Here is a 27,805-nt window from a genome sequence, read left to right on the forward strand (position 1 = left end):
GGAGCTCACTGGTTGGATGAGGTTATTGTAGAATAATAGGAAACTCTATAGCGGGAACTGACATTAAGGATAAGATGAACAGTGGAAGTGAATGGTGGATCGCTTTTAAATTGACTTGTTATCGCATGAGATGAACCTGGAGACTGACAGATGACTGCTAGGAGCCAAAGCCTAATGTTTCAATTCATCTGTAACAACCTGCTGTGTGTGAAATACATAACAATGAAATATGTTTCATATGATAGTCCATATCCTGTATCAGTGCTGCAGAAAACCAGTCTAGTTTAATTGAAAGCCCACCTGGTCAGAGTAGAAGAAGCCCAAGAACGCAGTGACCATTTGGATTAGAAAGACCAGGGTAAGACTAAATGAGAACAAGAAAAGAACAAGAAAGAAGAAAAAAAAAATCTTTAACAGCTATTTATATAACTGGTTACATTGTCATGTATACGGAAGACTGGGGCTAGTTGTCACACTTCCAGTGAATATTTCACTGTGCAGATTTGTTTTAGACATTTTAAAGTCATTGCTACATGGCTACTGATATTTCATTAATGTTTAGTTTTCATTTTTGTATTTTAGGTTGAATAATTTCTAGTAATTTTATGTTTTTTTTTCTAATTTTATTTTATTTTATTTATTTATTTATTTATTTTATTTTTTATTTTTTGTCCTTTTTTGATTTTAGTGAAGTTGTGGTCAAAATTTTCCAAATACTTTGCAGTATCTGCAAAATGTTAATTATATTACTAAAATAAGAGGGATCATACAAAATGCATATTATTTTTTATTTAATACTGCCTACTATATTTAACCTGAAATACATTTAGGCCTACTTATAGTCCACAAGAGAAAAAAAGTTGAATTTATAAAATTGACCCAGTACAAAAGTTTAAAAACGCTTGTTTCTTAACCCTGAGAACAACTGAGGGACACATACACAACAATCTCAAAAAGTTCAAATGCTCATTGATGCTCCAGAAGGTAAAATTATGTTTTGTTCACGTCGTTTGATTTGCAAATGTATTTGCGCTCATTTGTGCGCTCATGGGCGTGCTGGTCTAAAAAAGAGGTGTGTTCAGGTGCATTGCTGCTGGCGCATTGCATTACGCATTACGCATTGCGCATTATTTTCAGGAGCTGAAAGGAGCTGAAAATAAACTGCGCCATAGACCAGCTCAAACCTGGTCTAAAGTCTGGCGCAATGTTTTTCTTTGTTATTTAAAGAGCGTGCATGCTGCTTATTACACACAGGGATGCACATCAGCACACAAACATGCCAAATATTAAAAATTAAAGGATTGCAATGCATAATTGCATAATTTATATATATAAATGCCATGTCATAATGGGAAAAAAACACCCATTACTCATTATGAGAATAGAGACAACCCATTTAGACCACGTGCCAAACGTTTTTCCGTCGTTAAAGCAAAAGTTGATTTGGACACGCCTTGAGTGCACCTGCGCCGTGCGCTTTACACTTTTGCGTTAAGATCGTTAAAATAGGGCCGTATTATTTGGTTGATTTACCCTGACCTTAAATTATTAATTTTATTAAACTATTATTTTCTTTTGTGGGTTATGTGTACATTTTGTGTCAAAAATCTTATTCAGGTCAGTAAAAAAAAAAAAAAAAAAAAAAACATTTTTTTTTTTGTTTTATTTTGGTTAAATAATTAACATTTTGCCGACTGTACACACACATGCACAATACGAGGAGAACAGACATAAATAAAAAAAAATACTAAAAATCCTCGCACCAGTTGCTTATAAGTTGTTGAAAATATAGCTCCAAAATATTAAGTTTGTTCTTGGAAAAATTCTAGAATGATTGTTTTCAGATGACACTTGACTTGATATTGTTTTATATAATGAAATCCCATTCAGGCATTTAAAGTGGTTTTAAATTGGATTATTGGATTTCATTTTGGATTATATTGGTTTTTCCACATCAATATATTATTACTGGAGGTTATTATGATTATTTTAAACAAAGGCTGCATTCCCAGAGTCCCTGAGCAATAGCCTGGTCCTGAGACCCTGCTGCTGCAGTCACTGTGTGGTTCAGTAGAGGGCTTTTGTGTGTCTGAGTGCCACTGCAGCTCCATTATGCAGCTGAAGAATCTTCCACCCAGTTTATAAATGCATCTGAATCTTATCATCTCACTCCCTAAGAGTCGATGACAGTACTTCGAGAGAATCTATGTACTTAGCTTGCATATGAAATATAAAGAATCAGGTTAAAGAGCCATTCAGAGGCTTTTTTTGGTGCAGTGGAGAAAAACCCAGCAAACCAACGCGGCTAGAAGAGAAGACTAATGGATTATGCCTTCATAGTCCAGAGGTCCGTCTGTTGCATGAGCACAAACATTAGTTTAGTGTGAACAGTGTGATTTGCCAGTACCGTTAACATTTCCAGCACAACATTCACTCACAAAACACAGTTAATGTCAATCACAGTCCGCACATCTTTTTTTCTTCCAATGAATGAGTGACAGAGACTGCTGGTGATGTTACAAAATTGTGAATGCACACTCTGTTTTATTCAATTTGCATTTATTTTAACATTGAATTAATTTGATCAACAATTATTGGTCAGGAACCTTAGGTTTTTGGTTTGTTTAATATAATAATATTTAATATGATGTATCATAAAATTATCTACAGAATATCTTAAAACCACTGGGAAGTTTACAAGAAGCTTGAGACTTCCGAACAAAAGCATAATCCGAGGCAAATTCTGCAGAGCGAGCCATTCCCTTGATTCTGAATGGCAGATCTGTGCAGACACTATCACAGTCAATGCACTGATAAAACACAACACAATCACTATGAACAGAGGAGGAACATGAGAACAGATGCTTTTGATTTGATAGCACAGTTCTTTGGGGGATTCAAGCCTTCCCCTGCATCGTATTCCGACATTACACACTGGAGAGTGGTATTTTTACTCTTTTCATAGCTATAAAATTCCTCGCAATTGTATGCAAATAGAGTGCTCTGAAACGAGTCGTGTTGTGTAGAAAACATCATGGTTGCAGAACAATTGAAACAGCGATTCTGTTGAAAAGACTAAATGACACCCCCTGATGTTTCATTCATTTCAAAGCTTATGCTCTGCGGCCTGGAAATGTCCTCTCCCTCAGCAAAACAACATCGGTAGCTGGTGTCAGCGGCCTCACTTAAATGGAATCATAAACTGAAGAAGAATGAGAAATACCGAATCCAAGGGTTGACGTCAGTTTTTTTACCATCCAGTCAAATACTGCCAGGAAAAAGGGATGTAATTGTTCACAGAGTTGTGTTAATTTATCAGTATTTTTAGTTGTAGCATTTTTTAGGCAGTTTTTACTCTACCTTGTGTTTCTCAAGTCAAGCATGTGGCAGTGCAAGGGCTGCAAAATACCAGTCTCAACTAGATCACAGTTGTTGAAACACTAGATTAGTGCATGGACATTATGGTCACAGTAATCGTTTTCCATGCACTTATTCCGAGTGTCCCTCTAGATTTAAAACCTGGAATGCGCTACACAGCCATCTCAATCGTAACCACGCAAAGGAGAACCCAAAGTGTAGCCATGTTCAATTACCATGTGTGTTATTGCTGTGATATAGCGTCAGAACGAAAGTATTTTAGTCACATCCATAACCACCCAAAAAACAGTGAGACTGTGCCTTGTTTGAGCACTTTTTTCAGACAAATGTGTATGGCACATAAGAATAGGAAGCACAATCTTTATTCTCTTCAGGACTTCAAAACAGGGGTCGTTAGGGAAAGTGGTAGCGTTACTCAGGAATTCAGTGAAGATCCATTACCAGCTGAAGAGGAGAATGAAGATGTTTCAGGTAGTGTGGAAATGGTCACAGAAGGACAAGGTTTGTCAAGACCATAGAGCTAAAATTTGCATCCATTTTGCTAAAACTTGAAAATTATTTTCATGTTCCTAGTAATGTAGACTAACCAGGTTCGTACAAAACGATGTCCCGTACAGGTGACGTTTTATTGCAGTTTGCATAATAATTACAGGTCGTACATAAACTATATATCCGTGTCATCCTTATGTTTCTCTCTTTCACCTCTGATCTAAATGGAGATCCATCCGCTGTTTGTTTCAGTAAGATTTGAGTAAGTTTCCTCGGTGCGCCCACTGCACTTGAAAATGGACGGTGGGGAAGATTTACTTCAAAACTTCAGCTTGGGAGGGAAGACAACTAGAGCAGCAAAAAATTACATTTCTATTTAATTTATGTTTCCCACAGTACTGCAGCCTTTATGAAATGAATATTATGTTATCACAATTTGTTAAATATATTACCTTTCGTTGAATAAATGCTTAGAAATGGAAATTTTTAAACCTCGGTTGTGGGCTATGACCGCTTAGCACCACCCTTACCTGAGACGTGCAGCAGAGATCTCTTACATTATGAAGTTTTCACATTGGTTTATTATTATTATTTTTTTTATTAATCAGTGCAAATTATTTACCCTTCTTGTCTTCATGCTTAACTCACATGCCATAATTAATATCATGACACAATCATGCCTAACTCGCATGCGCCCTTTATTAAAGCAGCAATTAAATTAAATGTAAACAAATAAAAAGGTACTCATCTTTCATATTCATTTAAATTATGCTTTCTTCAGTTAAAATGAATGACCAGTTCACATTTGATCAGTTAAATGTCCATTTTCCCCGATAAAATCAAATCTACTCAGTGGTGTGCTTTGATCAATTGATCAAAATACTTAAGTGCCCAACAATAAAGAGAGATTCATATCTTTATTATTTATAATTTTTATTATTCATATGTTTATTTATATATTTATTGCAATATAAGCTTAAAAAAATATATATATACACTGATTAAGACATAGCTCTTCCTTAATATAACATAGGCTATTTGACTGGCAAAGCTTGAAATCACTAATATGGGTTAACCAATCAATGGCTACATTTAGATGTCAATAACCGCTGACTGAGCAGTGCAGTGTAACAAATGTAAATGAAACCATCTTCCTATGTCTACAGGCCGGTGCTTCTGTTTTATCCAGAGTCTGTTCCTGATGCGTCCTCGCTTTTGTTTTATCTTTGTGACATTTCAATAATCTCTTCTTGGGTTCAGATACAAGCCATTATGTTGACACTGGCCATCATTATTGAATGTGACTGATCTTCAGGAAACTGCCTGGTGTGTTCCTGGTCGTGTGGTTCAGAGGTTTGGGGTGGATTTGAGGATGACGTGCTGGACTGGCTCTGCTGGGTGAAGTTCGCGGTCCCCGAGGAGGAGATGGACGCAGATTGGAGCTGAACCGCACGGGTGTCACAGTGAGCAGAGGAAGTGATACATGCCTTTGCTCAAATGATATGCCTGCCAGATGTAGGCCATGCACCGCATTCACCTGTAGGCAGGACAACAACATGTTTCATATTATTATTTACATCTGCCATATAATTAATGTTGTTTACATTATTAGAACAGGAAAAACTAGTGTTACAATCAGTATCAATGATTTAATGCCATTTTGTCTAATTCATACTGACCTGCTGGTATAAATGGGCCGTCCGTGCGATGCAGAGTCCTCGTGTCTCATCGGTGGAGGCTTGCTTGGCGTCCCAGATTTTGTTTACACTCTGCTGGAAACGGTCAAACTTGCAGAGCTGAGAATGGACTTTTTTGAACTCCAGTCCATCCCTTAAATTTCTGGTCGCCTTGAAATTTCCATCGAGCGTCTTCCTATATAACAGAGAAAAAATGCAATGAGCCAAAATTAGAATTTTGTTATGGCACATTATAAAAAGATTTACCACAAAACATATAATCAAATAAACCATTAGCCAAAGGAAGTTTTTCTTACCTTAATTGCTTCATTTGGACATGTTTGATGTATCTCCGTAAAAGACATCCGAGACGCAGCTCAACACTCTTAAGTGTCTGATTGACGGTTCCTCTGCACAGGTTATACATTTCAGAGGAAATGTTGTTCTTTTGAAAAGCTCGATCCAGCTTCTGGAGGTTGTTTTCTTGAGCTTTGATGTCAATTATGAATGATGGTTCTCTCATGCTTGCATGAAGCAGTTTGTCTCCGTCCTCCTCGCTGTTCTTCTTGTACTGCTCCTCAATGCTGCCCGAGACTGCAGAATCATATTTGCGAGGCTCGGGTTTCTCAGACTTCTGAAGTGAAGGCTTTACTTGAGTCTGAATTTTGGGCAGTTTCACAGACAAGGAAGGATGGGTGTGGACAGAAGACAGACTCTGACGTTCTTCCGCTGACATAGCACAAACTTTTGTCTCCTCTACAGACTGTGAAATCTGAGGAAGAGCAAAAGGTCTGTCGAGGGATGGACGATGAAAGCTATGAGGAAATGGACTTTGGAGGTCTTCCTGAACCATTGTCTCTTCAAATGGTGTCTCTGTTATCTCCATTGTCTCCGTATCAACTTCTGGTTCCTCCACAGACTGCAAAATCTGAGGAAGAGCAGAAGATCTGACGGGGGACGGACGATGGAAGCTACGAGGAAATGGACTTTGGAGGTCTTCCTGAACCATTGTCTCTTCAAATGGTTTCTCTGTTATCTCCATTGTCTCCGTATCAACTTCTGGTTCCTCCACAGACTGCAAAATCTGAGGAAGAGCAGAAGATCTGACGGGGGACGGACGATGGAAGCTATGAAGAAATGGACACTTAAGGTTTTTCTGAGGCATCGTCTCTTCAAATGATGTCTCTGTTCTCTCCATTGTCTCTGAATCAACTTGTGTCTCTTCAAATGATTTGACGTTTGCCTCTTGCTCTGTGGAAACTTTTTTCTCCTCGACAGATCGTGTGACCTTGGGGAGAGCAAAAGTCCTGTCAAGGCCAGGAGGAAACGGGCCATCAGCAGATGGACTCTGGAGGTCTTTTGGAGCTGTGTCTAATGTTACCACTGGTCTATCTAAAGGCAACACTTCGACATTTGTCTCCCGTACAAGCTCTTTGACCTGAGGGAAACCAAAAGCATCTGCCTTGGGTTTCACAGGAAAGGCAGGCAATTTCTGCACCTTCTGCTGCTGACCTGCAGATCTATTTTGGTGCACAGGAGAAACTAAGATTTCTCTGTTCACATCTTGAATCACCTTGCTCTGTTTCTGAGGTGTCTTGAGAGTCTTAATTTCCAAGCAGTGATCTTGAAATGCCTTGTTGAGGTTTTCAATGGTCGCTGCTGATAGTTTTAGTGCCTTACTTGTGGCTGGACTGCAGGAGGGTGATTTGGTGATGTTATTCAAGGCATTGATCAGGTTTGATGAGTATGTTGATGCAACAGTTGAATTTTCCTTCAATTGTGCTACCGTGGGACAAGTCGGCAGAGACTGAATGCTTTTAACTGTTTTGGCATCCAGATCTTTTCTTGGTTTACCTGAAAACCAACACATTTTACACTGTAAGCTACCTTGACACACCATTTTAGATCACACTGCAACCAAAGTGATTCAAATATGCTTTGAATGAAGGTGTGTGTGTACATTAACTTACCTTTAGCCTTCACGGTCAGAACTTTTTTCGAGGCAACCTCCTGCATTTTTCTGAAGCTCTCTCGAAGGCGGCTCACATTGTATGCCATATTGGCCTGGAACTCATCAACGATCTTCTGCAAGTCCTCCAGCCACTCCATGTTGACCATGGATTTCTCCACTTTTTCAATCTCCCATTCTAGAGATTCCTCTGCAAGAAGTAAAGTTCATAAGTATTGTTAACTGTTAAGTACAGTTAGATTATATTCAAAAGCAGATCAATATATGGCTTAGGGCTGCACAGTTAATCAAAATGAAACTGAAATCGTGAATTGGCTTGTTGTCACTGTCAAATCTCAAAGGCTGCGATTTAATTAAATATATGCGCTGCTTGTCTCAAAGTCAAGTGCAGATCTCATCTCTGCATCTGATCCCAATTTGGGGCTTTATAGTAAATCTGTAAATGTATTATGCATCATCCATCTTTCCTGAAATGCTTGTCAACAAAAGTGAAGTTTTAAGGGCACTCTACAGCTCTCCGTCAAAAAAGGAAGGTTAAGAATTGATTGTTTAATGTTTGAAAATTAAGAAAAAAAGCCATGCATATTATTATTGATTTTACAGTTTTAAACACTAAAATTATGAATATTTCTTCTATTATTTTTTATTTTAATAACAATTTTAAAATGTTACTTTTACTGGTTAATCAGTTTGCAATGCATTTAGGTAGAACTGAATACATGCCTAAATATGAGTGTCTGATTCATTTTTATTCTTTTTTTATTATTATTTGAACTGCTAGTTTTATGTGAGGTCTTGAAGAATCAGGCCAATTAAAGACCATTAACTTGACCACTCTATTTGACTCATTGGTCTGAGTAGGCTACTGAACTACATATGTATAAGTGTATAATTAAAACCAGATTACTAACGTATATAGTTAAATCGCTCCAGCAGTGACTGAAACTCCTCTTGGCGCTCTCGGGCTCTGTATTGAAGGTCCAGGAATTTGTTCATCAGCAGTTGATTTTTCACAAGCCTGTCGGTACAGTGACTGGAGGAAACATCCTCGTCGGATGAGTCCAGAGATGTGTTCCTCAGCGACATCTCTGACATTTCATCCACAACCGAGGACGATGAAGATGATGATGAAAAAGATGTATTCTTGTTAAAAGCCATCTCTGATCCTAAAGGAGAACTCTTAATGTTCTACACAGACTTTCAACAGTTCTCGTTTACACAGTTCTGAGAGTGATCTCTCTTGAGCCGTTTGATATTATCAAACTGAATTTCTGGTCTTTTATGACAAGACGATTAAGCAAGATTTTCGTACTCGTTCAGACAGATATTCACTCACTGATATTACTCGCATAACATGCAACGATGAAATAAATTGTTTCAATTCCTAAATCAGCTTTTATAGTGGCCCAGTGTGACGTCATCCACGAACATTCCATAGTGACGTGTCATAGTTGCCCTGGCAACCATTGATTGTTCTTGACTTGAGTAAACAGTAAAGCTACCAGGCACAGTGGCGGATAAATAAAAATAGCATACTGTTTCACCCGGCCAGTTGACAAAAAGTTAATTTCCATCCCTGGTGTTTGTACAACACCCAATAAAGTGTAATATCCTCCGAAGCAGCTCCGTGGAGAAAAGCGGTGTAAACCGGGCTCGAAACGGCGGCGTTGTTTCCAGTACAGTGTTTGCAGCTGAAGTTAGTCCCGGCGGCGGAGTGATATTTGTTGGTTATTTACAGTACGTTTTATAGCACGCGCTTACGATATACAAGATCGCGTGAAGAGTTTAATTTGTTATTGAGCACAAGTTTCCTCATTCTGTCAAGACTCCGTCAGACCCCGGTAAGTTCATTTTCCTCCAGCATTCTGCAACATTTTTAGATTATATGGACAGTTTGTGTTTATCTTGTTTTTAACGGCATAAATAAGCAAACTAACAAACAGTATTATCGGTCGCGTGTCTAATAACTGCTGTTCGGGGAATGCATTTTATTTCCATTCTTCAAGTACTTTCTCATAAGTTATCTCTGTGGCTAGTAAGTCAAACCTCTACATTGCGAGTAAATCACTCGCATATGCGACTAAATCTTCCTTCTGGCTACTAAATGATGTCTAATATTAGACAATGGCTAATCAATTCTCTGATTTTACTCGCCAGTCTGTTAGTTGGAGGCTAAATTTAACACAGTTATTTTCACTCGCGGAAACTGACTCTCCATCAGACGATCTGTGCTTTTTTCATTAATGGATGCGCAACGCACTTGTATAATGTACAGTAAACTCTAGTGCAGCGGTTCCCAAACTTTTTTTTCCTGCGCACCCCTTTCTAAGTCCCAACTGAGTTGGCGCACCCCCAATGCCCACTTAAAAAAACAACAACAAAACGTTCTTTTATCGCCATATAAAGAGTCATGTTTATGTGTCATGGCCGATGTGCTACATTTAAACAATATTATTTGTTGTATTTTGCTGTCAAAATAACGGAGTTCCTAAGGAAGACTTCAGCTTTTAAGAAAAGCTGGGTTTTCCGGTAGTGGGTGGAGTTGATACGCGAACGGCAATCTCATTGGCCGGCGCTCACCTATTATCGTCCATGTTTTGATTTCAGCAAATCAGTTCGAGCGAACACACAAAATTGACATTTCTATTTAATTATGTTTCCCACAGTACTACAGCCTTAATGAAATGAATATCATGTTATCACAATTTGTTAAATATATTACCTTTCCTTGAATAAAAGCTTAGAAATGGAAATTTTTAAACCTCAGTTGCAGGCGATGAGCACTTAGCACCACCCTTACCTGAGACAGGCAGCAGACTCACATGCCATAATTAATATCATGACACAATCATGCCTAACTCGCATGCGCCCTTTATTAAAGCAGCAATTAACTTAAATTTAAACAAATAAAAAGGTACTCATCTTTCATATTCATTTAAATTATTCTTTCTTCAGTTAAAATTAATGACCAGTTCACATTTGATCAGTTAAATGTCCATTTTCCCCGATAAAATCAAATCTACTCAGTGGTGTGCTTTGATCAATTGATCAAAATACTTAAGTGCCCAACAATAAAGAGAGATTCATATCTTTATTATTTATAATTTTTATTATTCATATGTTTATTTATATATTTATTACAATATAAGCTTAAACAAAAAAAATATATACACTGATTAAGACATAGCTCTTCCTTAATATAACATAGGCTATTTGACTGGCAAAGCTTGAAATCACTAATATGGGTTAACCAATCAATGGCTACATTTAGATGTCAATAACCGCTGACTGAGCAGTGCAGTGTAACAAATGTAAATGAAACCATCTTCCTATGTCTACAGGCCGGTGCTTCTGTTTTTCCAGAGTCTGTTCCTGATGCGTCCTCGCTTTTGTTTTATCTTTGTGACATTTCAATAATCTCTTCTTGGGTTCAGATACAAGCCATTATGTTGACACTGGCCATCATTATTGAATGTGACTGATCTTCAGGAAACTGCCTGGTGTGTTCCTGGTCGTGTGGTGCAGAGGTTTGGGGTGGATTTGAGGATGACGTGCTGGACTGGCTCTGCTGGGTGAAGTTCGCGGTCCCCGAGGAGGAGATGGACGCAGATTGGAGCTGAACCGCACGGGTGTCACAGTGAGCAGAGGAAGTGATACATGCCTTTGCTCAAATGATATGCCTGCCAGATGTAGGCCATGCACCGCATTCACCTGTAGGCAGGACAACAACATGTTTCATATTATTATTTACATCTGCCATATAATTAATGTTGTTTACATTATAAGAACATGAAAAACTAGTGTTACACTCAGTATCAATGATTTAATGCCATTTTGTCTAATTCATACTGACCTGCTGGTATAAATGGGCCGTCCGTGCGATGCAGAGTCCTCGTGTCTCATCGGTGGAGGCTTGCTTGGCGTCCCAGATTTTGTTTACACTCTGCTGGAAACGGTCAAACTTGCAGAGCTGAGAATGGACTTTTTTGAACTCCAGTCCATCCCTTAAATTTCTGGTCGCCTTGAAATTTCCATCGAGCATCTTCCTATATAACAGAGAAAAAATGCAATGAGCCAAAATTAGAATTTTGTTATGGCACATTATAAAAAGATTTACCACAAAACATATAATCAAATAAACCATTAGCCAAAGGAAGTTTTTCTTACCTTAATTGCTTCATTTGGACATGTTTGATGTATCTCCGTAAAAGACATCCGAGACGCAGCTCAACACTCTTAAGTGTCTGATTGACGGTTCCTCTGCACAGGTTGTATATTTCAGAGGAAATGTTGTTCTTTTGAAAAGCTCGATCCAGCTTCTGGAGGTTGTTTTCTTGAGCTTTGATGTCAATTATGAATGATGGTTCTCTCATGCTTGCATGAAACAGTTTGTCTCCGTCCTCCTCGCTGTTCTTCTTGTACTGCTCCTCAATGCTGCCCGAGACTGCAGAATCATATTTGCGAGGCTCGGGTTTCTCAGACTTCTGAAGTGAAGGCTTTACTTGAGTCTGAATTTTGGGCAGTTTCACAGACGAGGAAGGATGGGTGTGGACAGAAGACAGACTCTGACGTCCTTCCGCTGACATAGCACAAACTTTTGTCTCCTCTACAGACTGTGAAATCTGAGGAAGAGCAAAAGATCTGTCGAGGGATGGACGTTGAAAGCTATGAGGAAATTGACTTTGGAGGTCTTCCTGAACCATTGTCTCTTCAAATGGTGTCTCTGTTATCTCCATTGTCTCCGTATCAACTTCTGGTTCCTCCACAGACTGCAAAATCTGAGGAAGAGCAGAAGATCTGACGGGGGACGGACGATGGAAGCTACGAGGAAATGGACTTTGGAGGTCTTCCTGAACCATTGTCTCTTCAAATGGTGTCTCTGTTATCTCCATTGTCTCCGTATCAACTTCTGGTTCCTCCACAGACTGCAAAATCTGAGGAAGAGCAGAAGATCTGACGGGGGACGGACGATGGAAGCTACGAGGAAATGGACACTTAAGGTTTTTCTGAGCCATCGTCTCTTCAAATGATGTCTCTGTTCTCTCCATTGTCTCTGCATCAACTTGTGTCTCTTCAAATGATTTGACGTTTGCCTCTTGCTCTGTGGAAACTTTTGTCTCCTCGACAGATCGTGTGACCTTGGGGAGAGCAAAAGTCCTGTCAAGGCCAGGAGGAAACGGGCCATCAGCAGATGGACTCTGGAGGTCTTTTGGAGCTGTGTCTAATGTTACCACTGGTCTATCTAAAGGCAACACTTCGACATTTGTCTCCCGTACAAGCTCTTTGACCTGAGGGAAACCAAAAGCATCTGCCTTGGGTTTCACAGGAAATTTCTGCACCTTCTGCTGCTGACCTGCAGATCTATTTTGGTGCACAGGAGAAACTAAGATTTCTCTGTTCACATCTTGAATCACCTTGCTCTGTTTCTGAGGTGTCTTGAGAGTCTTAATTTCCAAGCAGTGATCTTGAAATGCCTTGTTGAGGTTTTCAATGGTCCCTGCTGATAGTTTTAGTGCCTTACTTGTGGCTGGACTGCAGGAGGGTGATTTGGCGATGTTATTCAAGGCATTGATCAGGTTTGATGAGTATGTTGATGCAACAGTTGAATTTTCCTTCAATTGTGCTACCGTGGGACAAGTCGGCAGAGACTGAATGCTTTTAACTGTTTTGGCATCCAGATCTTTTCTTGGTTTACCTGAAAACCAACACATTTTACACTGTAAGCTACCTTGACACACCATTTTAGATCACACTGCAACCAAAGTGATTCAAATATGCTTTGAATGAAGGTGTGTGTGTACATTAACTTACCTTTAGCCTTCACGGTCAGAACTTTTTTCGAGGCAACCTCCTGCATTTTTCTGAAGCTCTCTCGAAGGCGGCTCACATTGTATGCCATATTGGCCTGGAACTCATCAACGATCTTCTGCAAGTCCTCCAGCCACTCCATGTTGACCATGGATTTCTCCACTTTTTCAATCTCCCATTCTAGAGATTCCTCTGCAAGACGTAAAGTTCATAAGTATTGTTAACTGTTAAGTACAGTTAGATTATATTCAAAAGCAAATCAATATATGGCTTAGGGCTGCACAGTTAATCAAAATGAAACTGAAATCGTGAATTGGCTTGTTGTCACTGTCAAATCTCAAAGGCTGCGATTTAATTAAATATATGCGCTGCTTGTCTCAAAGTCAAGTGCAGATCTCATCTCTGCATCTGATCCAAATTTGGGGCTTTATAGTAAATCTGTAAATGTATTATGCAACATCCATCTTTCCTGAAATGCTTGTCAACAAAAGTGAAGTTTTAAGGGCACTCTACAGCTCTCCGTCAAAAAAATGAAGGTTAAAGATTGATTGTTTAATGTTTGAAAATGAAGAAAAAAAGCCATGTATATTATTATTGATTTTACACTTTTAAACACTAAAATTATGAATATTTCTTCTATTGTTTTTATTTTAATAACAATTTTAACATTTTACTTTTACTGGTTAATCAGTTTGCAATGCATTTAGGTAGAACTGAATACATGCCTAAATATGAGTGTCTGATTCATTTTTATTCTTTTTTTATTATTATTTGAAGTTCTAGTTTTATGTGAGGTCTTGAGGAATCAGGCCAATTAAAGACCATTAACTTGACCACTCTATTTGACTCATTGGTCTGAGTAGGCTACTGAACTACATATGTATAAGTGTATAATTAAAACCAGATTACTAACGTATATAGTTAAATCGCTCCAGCAGTGACTGAAACTCCTCTTGGCGCTCTCGGGCTCTGTATTGAAGGTCCAGGAATTTGTTCATCAGCAGTTGATTTTTCACAAGCCTGTCGGTACAGTGACTGGAGGAAACATCCTCGTCGGATGAGTCCAGAGATGTGTTCCTCAGCGACATCTCTGACATTTCATCCACAACCGAGGACGATGAAGATGATGATGAAAAAGATGTATTCTTGTTAAAAGCCATCTCTGATCTTGAAGGAGAACTCTTAATGTTCTACACAGACTTTCAACAGTTCTCGTTTACACAGTTCTGAGAGTGATCTCTCTTGAGCCGTTTGATATTATCAAACTGAATTTCTGGTCTTTTTTGACAAGACGATTAAGCAAGATTTTCGTACTCGTTCAGACAGATATTCACTCACTGATATTACTCGCATAACATGCAACGATGAAATTAATTGTTTCAATTCCTAAATCAGCTTTTATAGTGGCCCAGTGTGACGTCATCCACGAACATTCCATAGTGACGTGTCTCAGTTGCCCTGGCAACCATTGATTGCTCTTGAGTAAACAATAAAGCTTTCCCCACAGCCATTTTGGCGTTTTTAAATTAAAAGGAAAATCTCTTTGTATTTCACATTACACTTACAACACAAACTTCATGACCGCAGGGATGGAAATTAGCACCCTCCACCAGCCAAATGCAGGTGTTTTTGTGTTGTGGCGGGTAAACTCGCTTCACCTACCAGGCACATTGGCGGGTAAATAAAAATAGCATAGTACTGTTTTACCCGGCCAGTGGACAAAAAGTTAATTTCCATCCCTGATGCGTGTACAACACCCAATAAAGTGTAATATCATCCGAAGCAACTCCGTGGAGAAAGGCGGTGTAAACCGGGCTCGAAACGGCGGCGTTGTTTCCAGTACAGTGTTTGCAGCTGAAGTTAGTGCCGCCGGCGGAGTGATATATTTGTTGGTTATTTACAGTACGTTTTTATAGCACGCGCTCATGATATAAAATATCGCGTGTTTTTCCTGCCAGTGTGTTAGTTGGAGGCTAAATTTAACACAGATATTTTCACTCGCGGAAACTGACTCTCCGTCAGACGATCTGTGCTTTTTTCCTCAATGGATGCGCAACGCACTTAATGTACAGTAAACTCTAGTGCAGCGGTTCCCAAACTTTTTTTCCTGCGCACCCCCTTCTATGTCCCAACTGAGTTGGCGCACCCCCAATGCCCACTTAAAAAAACCCAACAAAGCGTTCTTTTATCGCCATATAAAGAGTCATGTTTATGTGTCATGGCTGATGTGCTACATTTAAACAGTATTATTTGTTGTATTTTCCTGTCAAAATAATGGAGTTCTTATGGAAGACTTAATGCTTTTAAAAACTGTTCCAGTGGGTGGACTTCACATGAATATTCATTAGTTCCCTTATTGTGGGCGCGTCCTTTTAAACAACGTGCAAACGAATGGAACTGAAAATATCAGTGCACGCTCCTCAAATCTCTATTTGTTTTAATGGATTATTTTGAACAGGTAACAAAGTGTCAGTGTTAAGCATTAATTAGCATTAACTGCAACCTACCAATACAATGGATAGTTTGTGTAATATGATAAATTGTCTTTCATGTTTTGCTTGATTGATTACAGGCACACATAAAAATCAATCAATAAGTTAATTTAACCTATCTTACCTATAGTTTTTACTGTTTGGTGTATTTCGCTTTTTATATATTCATTTGTGGGGCTTTATTTTTAATAGTTTGCTTTGATTAGACTACCTAGTTGTCATTGGAGAGAGACTAGTACAATTTGGGTAGCACTTTATGTTACAGTCCTGTTCCTCATGTACATACTATGTACTTATTATAATAATTTCAATAACTATGTAATAACTAGGTACTAACCCTGAACCTACCCCTAAACCTAACCCTACCCCATTGTAGTTACCTTGTGTTACCAGAACTTTCTTAGAAAAATACACTGTAAGTACTCTATAAGTACATGTTAGTACACATACTGTAAAATAAAGTGCAACCACAATTTGTATACAAAGCCTGAAACAAACCACTACAAACGTATCTGTGTCTTATTATTTAATTATTTCAAAACTTCAGCTTGGGAGGGAAGACAACTAGAGCAGCAAAAATGTGCATTTCTATTTAATTTATGTTTCCCACAGTACTACATCCTTTATGAAATGAGTAATATGTTATCACAATTTGTTAAATATATTACCTTTCGTTGAATAAATGCTTAGAAATGGAAATTTTTAAACCTCGGTTGCGGGCGATGACCACTTAGCACCACCCTTACCTGAGACGTGCAGCAGAGATCTCTTACGTTATGAAGTTTTCACATTGGTTTATTTTTTTTATGAATCAGTGCAAATTATTTGCCCTTCTTGTCTTCTTTCGATAAAATCAAATCTACTCAGTGGTGTGTTTCGATCAATTGATCAAAATACTTAAGTGCCCAACAATAAAGAGAGATTCATATCTTTATTATTTATCATTTTTATTATTCATATGTTTATTCATATATTTATTACAATATAAGCTTTTAAAAAAAAAAAAAAAAAAAAAAAAAAAAATATATATATATATATATATATATATATATATATATATATATATATATATATATATATATATACACACACACACTGATTAAGACATGGCTCTTCCTTAATATAACATAGGCTATTTGACTGGCAAAGCTTGAAATCACTTATATGGGTTAACCAATCAGTGGCTACATTTAGATGTCAATAACCGCTGACTGAGGAGTGCAGTGTAACAAATGTAAATGAAACCATCTTCCTATGTCTACAGGCCGGTGCTTCTGTTTTATCCAGAGTCTGTTCCTGATGCGTCCTCGCTTTTGTTTTATCTTTGTGACATTTCAATAATCTCTTCTTGGGTTCAGATACAAGCCATTATGTTGACACTGGCCATCATTATTGAATGTGACTGATCTTCAGGAAACTGCCTGGTGTGTTCCTGGTCGTGTGGTGCAGAGGTTTGGGGTGGATTTGAGGATGACGTGCTGGACTGGCTCTGCTGGGTGAAGTTCGCGGTCCCCGAGGAGGAGATGGACGCAGATTGGAGCTGAACCGCACGGGTGTCACAGTGATCAGAGGCAGTGATACATGCCTTTGCTCAAATGATATGCCTGCCAGATGTAGGCCATGCACCGCATTCACCTGTAGGCAGGACAACAACATGTTTCATATTATTATTTACATCTGCCATATAATTAATGTTGTTTACATTATTAGAACAGGAAAAACTAGTGTTACAATCAGTATCAATGATTTAATGCCATTTTGTCTAATTCATACTGACCTGCTGGTATAAATGGGCCGTCCGTGCGATGCAGAGTCCTCGTGTCTCATCGGTGGAGGCTTGCTTGGCGTCCCAGATTTTGTTTACACTCTGCTGGAAACGGTCAAACTTGCAGAGCTGAGAATGGACTTTTTTGAACTCCAGTCCATCCCTTAAATTTCTGGTCGCCTTGAAATTTCCATCGAGCGTCTTCCTATATAACAGAGAAAAAATGCAATGAGCCAAAATTAGAATTTTGTTATGGCACATTATAAAAAGATTTACCACAAAACATATAATCAAATAAACCATTAGCCAAAGGATGTTTTTCTTACCTTAATTGCTTCATTTGGACATGTTTGATGTATCTCCGTAAAAGACATCCGAGACGCAGCTCAACACTCTTAAGTGTCTGATTGACGGTTCCTCTGCACAGGTTATACATTTCAGAGGAAATGTTGTTCTTTTGAAAAGCTCGATCCAGCTTCTGGAGGTTGTTTTCTTGAGCTTTGATGTCAATTATGAATGATGGTTCTCTCATGCTTGCATGAAGCAGTTTGTCTCCGTCCTCCTCGCTGTTCTTCTTGTACTGCTCCTCAATGCTGCCCGAGACTGCAGAATCATATTTGCGAGGCTCGGGTTTCTCAGACTTCTGAAGTGAAGGCTTTACTTGAGTCTGAATTTTGGGCAGTTTCACAGACGAGGAAGGATGGGTGTGGACAGAAGACAGACTCTGACGTTCTTCCGCTGACATAGCACAAACTTTTGTCTCCTCTACAGACTGTGAAATCTGAGGAAGAGCAAAAGATCTGTCGAGGGATGGACGTTGAAAGCTATGAGGAAATTGACTTTGGAGGTCTTCCTGAACCATTGTCTCTTCAAATGGTGTCTCTGTTATCTCCATTGTCTCCGTATCAACTTCTGGTTCCTCCACAGACTGCAAAATCTGAGGAAGAGCAGAAGATCTGACGGGGGACGGACGATGGAAGCTACGAGGAAATGGACTTTGGAGGTCTTCCTGAACCATAGTCTCTTCAAATGGTGTCTCTGTTATCTCCATTGTCTCCGTATCAACTTCTGGTTCCTCCACAGACTGCAAAATCTGAGGAAGAGCAGAAGATCTGACGGGGGACGGACGATGGAAGCTATGAAGAAATGGACACTTAAGGTTTTTCTGAGCCATCGTCTCTTCAAATGATGTCTCTGTTCTCTCCATTGTCTCTGCATCAACTTGTGTCTCTTCAAATGATTTGACGTTTGCCTCTTGCTCTGTGGAAACTTTTGTCTCCTCGACAGATCGTGTGACCTTGGGGAGAGCAAAAGTCCTGTCAAGGCCAGGAGGAAACGGGCCATCAGCAGATGGACTCTGGAGGTCTTTTGGAGCTGTGTCTAATGTTACCACTGGTCTATCTAAAGGCAACACTTCGACATTTGTCTCCCGTACAAGCTCTTTGACCTGAGGGAAACCAAAAGCATCTGCCTTGGGTTTCACAGGAAAGGCAGGCAATTTCTGCACCTTCTGCTGCTGACCTGCAGATCTATTTTGGTGCACAGGAGAAACTAAGATTTCTCTGTTCACATCTTGAATCACCTTGCTCTGTTTCTGAGGTGTCTTGAGAGTCTTAATTTCCAAGCAGTGATCTTGAAATGCCTTGTTGAGGTTTTCAATGGTCGCTGCTGATAGTTTTAGTGCCTTACTTGTGGCTGGACTGCAGGAGGGTGATTTGGCGATGTTATTCAAGGCATTGATCAGGTTTGATGAGTATGTTGATGCAACAGTTGAATTTTCCTTCAATTGTGCTACCGTGGGACAAGTCGGCAGAGACTGAATGCTTTTAACTGTTTTGGCATCCAGATCTTTTCTTGGTTTACCTGAAAACCAACACATTTTACACTGTAAGCTACCTTGACACACCATTTTAGATCACACTGCAACCAAAGTGATTCAAATATGCTTTGAATGAAGGTGTGTGTGTACATTAACTTACCTTTAGCCTTCACGGTCAGAACTTTTTTCGAGGCAACCTCCTGCATTTTTCTGAAGCTCTCTCGAAGGCGGCTCACATTGAATGCCATATTGGCCTGGAACTCATCAACGATCTTCTGCAAGTCCTCCAGCCACTCCATGTTGACCATGGATTTCTCCACTTTTTCAATCTCCCATTCTAGAGATTCCTCTGCAAGAAGTAAAGTTCATAAGTATTGTTAACTGTTAAGTACAGTTAGATTATATTCAAAAGCAGATCAATATATGGCTTAGGGCTGCACAGTTAATCAAAATGAAACTGAAATCGTGAATTGGCTTGTTGTCACTGTCAAATCTCAAAGGCTGCGATTTAATTAAATATAGGCGCTGCTTGTCTCAAAGTCAAGTGCAGATCTCATCTCTGCATCTGATCCCAATTTGGGGCTTTATAGTAAATCTGTAAATGTATTATGCAACATCCATCTTTCCTGAAATGCTTGTCAACAAAAGTGAAGTTTTAAGGGCACTCTACAGCTCTCCATCAAAAAAATGAAGGTTAAAGATCGATTGTTTAATGTTTGAAAATGAAGAAAAAAAGCCATGCATATTATTATTGATTTTACACTTTTAAACACTAAAATTATGAATATTTCTTCTATTGTTTTTATTTTAATAACAATTTTAACATTTTACTTTTACTGGTTAATCAGTTTGCAATGCATTTAGGTAGAACTGAATACATGCCTAAATATGAGTGTCTGATTCATTTCTATTCTTTTTTTATGATTATTTGAACTGCTAGTTTTATGTGAGGTCTTGAGGAATCAGGCCAATTAAAGACCATTAACTTGACCACTCTATTTGACTCATTGGTCTGAGTAGGCTACTGAACTACATATGTATAAGTGTATAATTAAAACCAGATTACTAACGTATATAGTTAAATCGCTCCAGCAGTGACTGAAACTCCTCTTGGCGCTCTCGGGCTCTGTATTGAAGGTCCAGGAATTTGTTCATCAGCAGTTGATTTTTCACAAGCCTGTCGGTACAGTGACTGGAGGAAACATCCTCGTCGGATGAGTCCAGAGATGTGTTCCTCAGCGACATCTCTGACATTTCATCCACAACCGAGGACGATGAAGATGATGATGAAAAAGATGTATTCTTGTTAAAAGCCATCTCTGATCTTGAAGGAGAACTCTTAATGTTCTACACAGACTTTCAACAGTTCTCGTTTACACAGTTCTGAGAGTGATTTCTCTTGAGCCGTTTGATATTATCAAACTGAATTTCTGGTCTTTTTTGACAAGACGATTAAGCAAGATTTTCGTACTCGTTCAGACAGATATTCACTCACTGATATTACTCTCATAACATGCAACGATTAAATAAATTGTTTCAATTCCTAAATCAGCTTTTATAGTGGCCCAGTGTGACGTCATCCACGAGCATTCCATAGTGACGTGTCTCAGTTGCCCTGGCAACCATAGATTGCTCTTGAGTAAACAGTAAAGCTTTCCCCGCAGCCATTTTGGCGTTTTTAAATTAAAAGGAAAATCTCTTTGTATTTCACATTACACTTACAACACAAACTTCATGACCGCAGGGATGGAAATTAGCACCCTCCACCAGCCAAATGCAGGTGTTTTTGTGTTGTGGCTGGTAAACTCGCTTCACCTACCCCAGACAGCAAGCCAACATTGAATAAACATTGTTTTTCCATCTGAATCATCATTATGGTTGATATTGAAATTTCAATGCAAAATAAATGTTGAATCAACATTATCATATCGATAAAAACCTGATGTTATTAATGTTGATGGCAACAATATTGGAACAACATTGATCTATAGTTATCTTTATGATTGATTAAGCATTGATATTTGGTTACCGGGTGATCCCTGAATGTGTTGAAAAGTAATTGATTTATAGTGGACAGAGAAATGATGCGGTTGTTGAAAAGTCATCGAAATATAGTTGACCGGGAAATATGATAGAAAATGCATCGAAATATAGTTGACCGGGAAATATGATAGAAAATGCATCGAAATATAGTTGACCGGGAAATATGATTGAAAACCCATCGATTTTTGGTTGACCGGGAGATCAACGGGTGGTATACCCAACGTACTGCACCGGACACAGCTCGTTTGTGGACACTTGGCACAAGCGTACAGGTAAGCTTGCTTAATGTTCGATATGAACCCAGACAGCACAGGCACGCGGTGTGTTTTTATACAGTCTGTGGGCAGCTGAAGAGACTGGCTCATTTTCAAATAATGTTACCGTTAACTTGTTTAGACAACGGTCACGGTAAATTAATGTTAAAGCCTTGAGTTTCCAGCAGTTTCTCGGAGGGAAAATGTAAAAGCGGTTTATTAAAGAGAAGTCCTGACTGCTTTATCGTCGTGTTTTTCACTCTTTTACAGGCTGCCAGAAAGAATCCGTCTCTATAGTGAGTGATTATTGAATGAGGCTGTACATTATAAATGTAATGTTTTAACTCGAGATGTTTGTTTGTGTGAATGCTGTGTGTGCGCTGAGTTCTGCGCGAGCGGGGAGCAGAGTTGCCATGGAAACGGGGCGTCAACACAAAAACCGTTACTGGCAAGCAGTAATCTCCGTCTCTCGCTGCGGTTGACGCTGTTTTAGGTAAGTTTAGTCGCTAAAATCACACAAATATGATATACAAATGTTTCTGACAAGTTTCTTACTTGTTATTGACATGTTTCAATTAAATTTATTTTATAGAAATGGTTTAATGTCTTCGAAAAAGTCCGTTAGCCTCTTCGCAGTTTTCAGGCAACGTTAGGCTAATTTTGAGCTCTTGTTGATGAAACTCTGGGCTTTTCATCAAATCTTCCGTGTGTGTATGAGATATTTTGATGGCTCTGAGAATGTTTTGCTGGTGATTTGTCAGTGTTTTTTTTGGAAAAGGCTGATTTACTGAATCGATGACGTCACTTACACTGAGAGTGTAACGTTAATCGGCTGAAAACAAGTTTACATGAGTGTTTATATTTCATGATAAACAGATATTAATACAAATTGTTCTGTGATTTCAGGAGGACAGAAATAAACTATACAGAACAAAGTGAAACTCCAAGATTTTTGAAAAGAAAATTGGTGAAATATATTCTGAAAAAGGCATATTAATGTATTTCATGAGCTTCTTCAGTAAATCTGTATTTCTAAGTCAGTATCTCCCTTCAGAAATGTGGCTGACGGGAGATACTGACTTAGAAATACAGGTGAACTCATGAAAAGAAGCTCATGAAATACTCATGAAAGAAGCTCATGAAATACATTAATATGCCTTTTTCAGAATATATTTCACCAATTTTAAGAAGTCCCTGACATCAAAACGTAAGTCACACTCAACCTAAAATTAAAAATATAGATTCTGTTATTTTAAGATTATATTATTAGTAGTAGAATTTGTATATTACATATGTTATTATTGTTGTTATATATATTATTCTGTCTTTTATCTGCATTTTACCTCTGCTTTATCTTGTTTCCTTCTAATGAACCTGGAACTGCAGAGTAAATATCGTTGTCTCTGTGTCAGATGTCTTATTTTGTTCCTGGACTCTTCAGTGATGATGAGCAGAGTCTGAGTGAACCTGCTGTCAGACAGTAAGTACCCTGAGTACCCTGGGGTTTCAGTCAGGGCCTTCAGTTAACAACTGAATCAAACAAAATCCTTAATGGTTAATAGTTACTAGTTAATATATTATTAATCACTTATAAATCATTGAAATGTCAACATTGTACTATTATCTCAATAAACATTATAAATAATTTACAAAGCTTTCTGCACCCCCTAATCTAAAGTGTAAACTACTCATCAGTTGTACTCATCGGCTTTCATTTGCTTTTGGATGTTTGCGTCACAAGTGATACAGCATTGTACTTGCACAACTATTGTACTTCATTTTAATACCCAAACCCAGACCTCTGACACGCCAGGCAAAAGTTCTACCACTGAAACATTTGAGCTGACAAACAGATATATTGTAGCTTGATATTCACTATAGGAAGAAAGTGAAAAATAATAGCATATTTTAGCATTAAAATCCCTTTAACATGTATGGTGATCTGAGAGGCCGGGGGAGTCCAGTTAATGGGGCGTAATTCATTAGCTTTAATGAGAATTGTATATTTTATAGGCCTACATTAAAGTGTATTTCGTTTTTTATATTTTACATTTATTTCTTGAATGCTACTATTACATCAACTGTAGCTGAAAAGAATGAACCACTGTATATTTAATTTGTATATTATGTTGTTTATATTCTTTGTTTTTATATTTTTAATAACAGATTGGTTACCTGAGTACATATGTATAAAGTACAGTCACACTGTATGATTGTGAATTTTAATTGCTGTTTTTAACAGAGATTTTTGTCTTTTCTGTTCTTTTACAGATCACTATTGCACACCAAGTAAGCAAAACAACATTTTTGATTTCATTTTATTTTATTTCTGCAAACAACTTGCACCACTTGCAATTGGTTTTCCAGCCCAAAACCTCATCAAAAACTGAATGCAACGGTTTTTGTCTATGATTATTTTGTCAAAACATCTTTTGTGTTTGGTAACTCTAATCTACATTAACTATTTAATTAGTATCCAGTTATTTATATTAAATTTGTGGAGTTAACAACTACTTCTGAACCAATAAAATAATAAACAAACATTTTTGATTCAATTGGCCTCATACATTTTCCTTATGAAAGAGGTCACTGCAAGCTAATCCTTTTTGCCTCCCTTTAATTCGAATACATCCATGAACAGGCAGTTTTGAAAAGTGCTTTGAATATAGGGGAAATATGATCTAGCCTACAACACGAGAACTTATTGCCTTATCCGATCATTGAAAAATCATAGGCCTAGGCTACTGAATTTGTTCAAATATATGTTCTGTTTAACTTAAATGCTAAATTTGTTTTGCATTGTGATTTCATCTTCTGTTTTAGATGCTCTTGCTCAGCAGATGGGGACAGCTACCATCACCCAATTTTCACCCAAAAGTGGCTGCGCTATTCGCCAGACCGGGCAGGAGGGACTGGACGACAACTTATGCAGGCATCAGATGACAATGAAGTGTAAATAAAAAGTAAAGAGGCTAATAAACATGAATTTGATTTTAAATAGTGTGGTGTGTTCTGTGTTTTAAATTTTAAATGTTCCATTAATTTTTAACATCCTGGCTGTAGATAAAGCAGGCTATTTAATTTATGGCATTACATTTAAAATTAACATTTAAAAATGATTGAAATTCCATTGAAATCACGTTGATCCTTAGTTCAGTTGAAATTTCAACATTGTTTCAATATCAGGGTCCCCGCGGGTCCTTAAAAAGTCTTGAAATGTCTTAAATACAATTTTCGATTTTTAAGGTCTGAAAATGTCTTGAATCCTGGAATTTTCCATATGAATGTCTTAAATTTCATGTGGGATCTTAAATTTCATGTCCGACTCGTCATTTTTATTTATTTTTTCAACCGCAATTTGACCAGCGTAACATTTGGGGGCAGCACTTCGTGGGTGCAACCTGCATCATTCCATAGGCGACATACGAGTAAGTGATTGATGAACGCGTTGCGTTGATGGTTCGCCACCACGGCAGTTTGCGAAATCGCAAGCATGGGCAAAGACGATAAAGCTGTGGACAAGAACACGATTGTCAGGTCTCGCTATCTTGGTTCTCAGTTTTTGAGCCCCTCAACGGCAGAAGACTTGCTGTAGCACTTTAAGGTAAGACTCTAAAAGTAACATTTAAAATTATTTGAATATGTTAAAATGCTTCATGTGGTTTTGTTATTTCCTAATGAATATTTGGGACAATATATCGATGCGTCACAATTCTTGGATTGATTTAAATTTTTCTGAATGCATTGTGAATTGATTCTGAGCTTAGTTTTTGCAGATGGCGCTCTAGGCTAGTTTTTAACCGAACACTCAAATGCTCACGACGAAGAGCGCTCGCGCGTTCTGCAGAGTCTGAGAATGTAATTGATATATTGCTTTTATGACGCGAGATTATTGTAAATGCCCCACTGCAAACACCCTTGTACTTCGCTTCAACCTTTTCGAACTGTATTAATTATTCTTTTATAGTAGGTTCAAGTGGTGTGTGTCAGGCATATAAATCATGCAGTGGCATTTGCTGTTAAAAACTAAACTAAGAATTGATTCGAGAGAGAATCGCGATGCATTCAGAAAAATTGGAATCGATCCAGAATAATTTCTCGATTCAAAATGCATCGATATATTGTCCCAGCCAATCAGTTAAAAAAATGTTGTGGGTGGGTGACATCTAGGCATAGGACTACTGCATTATGGATGGAAGGCAGTGCTGTAAATAACTTTATTATATAAAGCATTCAATATGCATTATGCTTCTTGCATTTTTTTTAATGTGAAAAGTAAAATTGAATTGAATTAAATAATGTAGCCCAGTTCATGGTTAGACTCCACATATCTGTTTTGTGCTTCTCAATTTTAGGTTAACAACGTTGACACTGAACCCTATCACATAGGCCCAATTTGTGAGCATTCACTATTATGGCTTAACTTGTTTCTCAAACATTTTTTCTTTCAAATCAAGGACCACTTAGCCAATAAAAAAAAAAAAAAAAAAAAACTTGACATATTTGGCTTAATGATCATCCCTAATGCATGTAAAAATGTAGGCCATTTTAGTCTTCTGAAACCATGGCTAACTTCACCTTCTAATAATGTGCATGATTAGAAAACAAGTCATGAGAAGTGAATTGGAAATGTTCAACAGTGTCACAGTCCATGTCAGTCATTTTGGTTGATGACTTTTGCTCACAGACCCTCCTTGGTAATCTGGCATACGTCCAGTGGTCCCCAGACCACAGTTTGAGAATCACTACTTTAGACAAACCATCTAATCTAGTGTTCCTGTAGCTCAACTGGTAGAGCACTGATCTAGCAAGCAAGCAAGTTTGGGGGTTCAATTCCCCGGGAACACATGATATGTAAAAATTGATAGCCTGAATGCACTGTAAATCGCTTTGGATAAAAGCGTCTGCTAAATGCATAAATTTAATCTGAGTGAACATGAATGAAAATGTTATCATTCTTGAGGTGGACTTTGTTTTGATTTTATTTTTTTATAATTTCAGGAGGGCACCAAGGAACTTAATTTAAGGAACATGCTTTCTGTGTCAATGGATGTATCCACAGTAAATTGGAAAGTCATGGATCTCCTACAACTGGAACATGCAATAAATTTCTGATCCTGATCTTTCCTACAATTGTCTGTCATTCATTAGGTCTATGCATAGATTATTGAATGTGCTTGCATTTATCTGTGTCTGAAATGACATAGAAAACACTAATCAGACCCTGAACAACATTTTCTTGGGGGAGAACCCCCAAACCCAGCTCAAGGCTATTAGGCAGCAACATTTAACCATAATTTAGATCAAGTATGATGAAATGGGCTTTTGTAATGTCCTGGGGCTGTCTTCCATGTCTTTTTCAAACTGCTATGAGGGGCCAGAATTTAGAAATTACCTGAAGTACCTTAAAGGCTGATAGTTTATACATAGTCAACCATGTCAGGGTTGTACGGTCAATCAGCACTTGGTATAAAAGTTTTCGCGCCCCTTTGACCTGTCTTGAGCGTGGTTGTGATGAGTTGTGCCACACTAATGCTTCGCCACATCAATCTGTGTTGTCGGACTGAACATTTCCCTTTTTTTTGTTTAGATAAAGTCTTAAATTTTCCTTTTAGAGGACTTAAAAAGGTCTTAAAAGTCATTAAATTTGCTGTTAAAAAATGTGAAGATACCCTGAATATTCCTGATAATTGAAATACCATTGAAATTCCGTTGATCTATGGACAGAATTTCAACATTGTTTCAATATTAAATCAGGGTGCAAAATGATGTTGGATCAACATCAGAGTTCGATGTTGATTCAATGACTTAATGTTGACAACGGGATGTTGATTCAGCATAGTTTCAATGACTGTTTGCTATCTGGGACCGGGCACAGTGGCGGGTAAATAAAAATAGCATAGTACTGTTTTACCTGGCCAGTGGACAAAAAGTTAATTTCCATCCCTGATGCGTGTACAACACCCAATAAAGTGTAATATCATCCGAAGCAACTCCGTGGAGAAAGGCGGTGTAAACCGGGCTCGAAACGGCGGCGTTGTTTCCAGTACAGTGTTTGCAGCTGAAGTTAGTGCCGCCGGCGGAGTGATATATTTGTTGGTTATTTACAGTA

The 27,805-nt window shown here is 38.2% G+C and overlaps 2 protein-coding genes and 4 long non-coding RNA genes across 7 annotated transcripts; 4 read left to right on the top strand and 2 right to left on the bottom strand.

Annotated features, from left to right (window-relative positions):
* Positions 1-4,804: 4,804 nt before the first annotated feature.
* Positions 4,805-14,545, bottom strand: LOC127933828 (uncharacterized). The gene is made up of 5 exons (XM_052530844.1): positions 14,234-14,545; positions 13,324-13,512; positions 11,680-13,207; positions 5,547-5,739; positions 4,805-5,404 (listed from the first exon to the last, which is right to left on the bottom strand). The coding sequence occupies exons 1-5, from the start codon at positions 14,478-14,480 to the stop codon at positions 5,159-5,161; spliced, it is 2,403 nt and encodes an 800-aa protein (XP_052386804.1). The 5' UTR covers positions 14,481-14,545; the 3' UTR covers positions 4,805-5,158.
* LOC127933834 (uncharacterized) lies at positions 6,283-6,975 on the top strand. Its single transcript, XR_008147581.1, has 3 exons — positions 6,283-6,537; positions 6,618-6,693; positions 6,822-6,975. It is a non-coding gene; the product is annotated as an uncharacterized LOC127933834 (long non-coding RNA).
* LOC127933833 (uncharacterized) lies at positions 12,222-19,007 on the top strand. The gene is made up of 3 exons (XR_008147580.1): positions 12,222-12,356; positions 12,437-12,512; positions 18,865-19,007. It is a non-coding gene; the product is annotated as an uncharacterized LOC127933833 (long non-coding RNA).
* LOC127933829 (uncharacterized) lies at positions 17,029-19,894 on the bottom strand. The gene is made up of 3 exons (XM_052530845.1): positions 17,904-19,894; positions 17,590-17,782; positions 17,029-17,447 (listed from the first exon to the last, which is right to left on the bottom strand). Exons 1-3 carry the CDS (start codon positions 19,484-19,486, stop codon positions 17,202-17,204), a joined length of 2,022 nt encoding a protein of 673 aa, XP_052386805.1. The 5' UTR covers positions 19,487-19,894; the 3' UTR covers positions 17,029-17,201.
* Positions 19,895-21,253: 1,359 nt separating this feature from the next.
* Positions 21,254-24,679, top strand: LOC127933831 (uncharacterized). 2 transcript variants are annotated; one of them, XR_008147578.1, is made up of 5 exons: positions 21,254-22,186; positions 22,600-22,900; positions 23,080-23,173; positions 23,965-23,982; positions 24,517-24,679. It is a non-coding gene; the product is annotated as an uncharacterized LOC127933831 (long non-coding RNA). The 2 variants fall into 2 exon arrangements; XR_008147577.1 differs by having other exon boundaries at positions 23,106-23,173.
* Positions 24,680-24,874: 195 nt separating this feature from the next.
* Positions 24,875-26,826, top strand: LOC127933832 (uncharacterized). The gene is made up of 2 exons (XR_008147579.1): positions 24,875-25,297; positions 26,695-26,826. It is a non-coding gene; the product is annotated as an uncharacterized LOC127933832 (long non-coding RNA).
* Positions 26,827-27,805: the final 979 nt, after the last annotated feature.

This window comes from Carassius gibelio, chromosome A18 (assembly GCF_023724105.1).
Source record: "Carassius gibelio isolate Cgi1373 ecotype wild population from Czech Republic chromosome A18, carGib1.2-hapl.c, whole genome shotgun sequence".
Lineage (NCBI taxonomy): Eukaryota > Metazoa > Chordata > Actinopteri > Cypriniformes > Cyprinidae > Carassius > Carassius gibelio.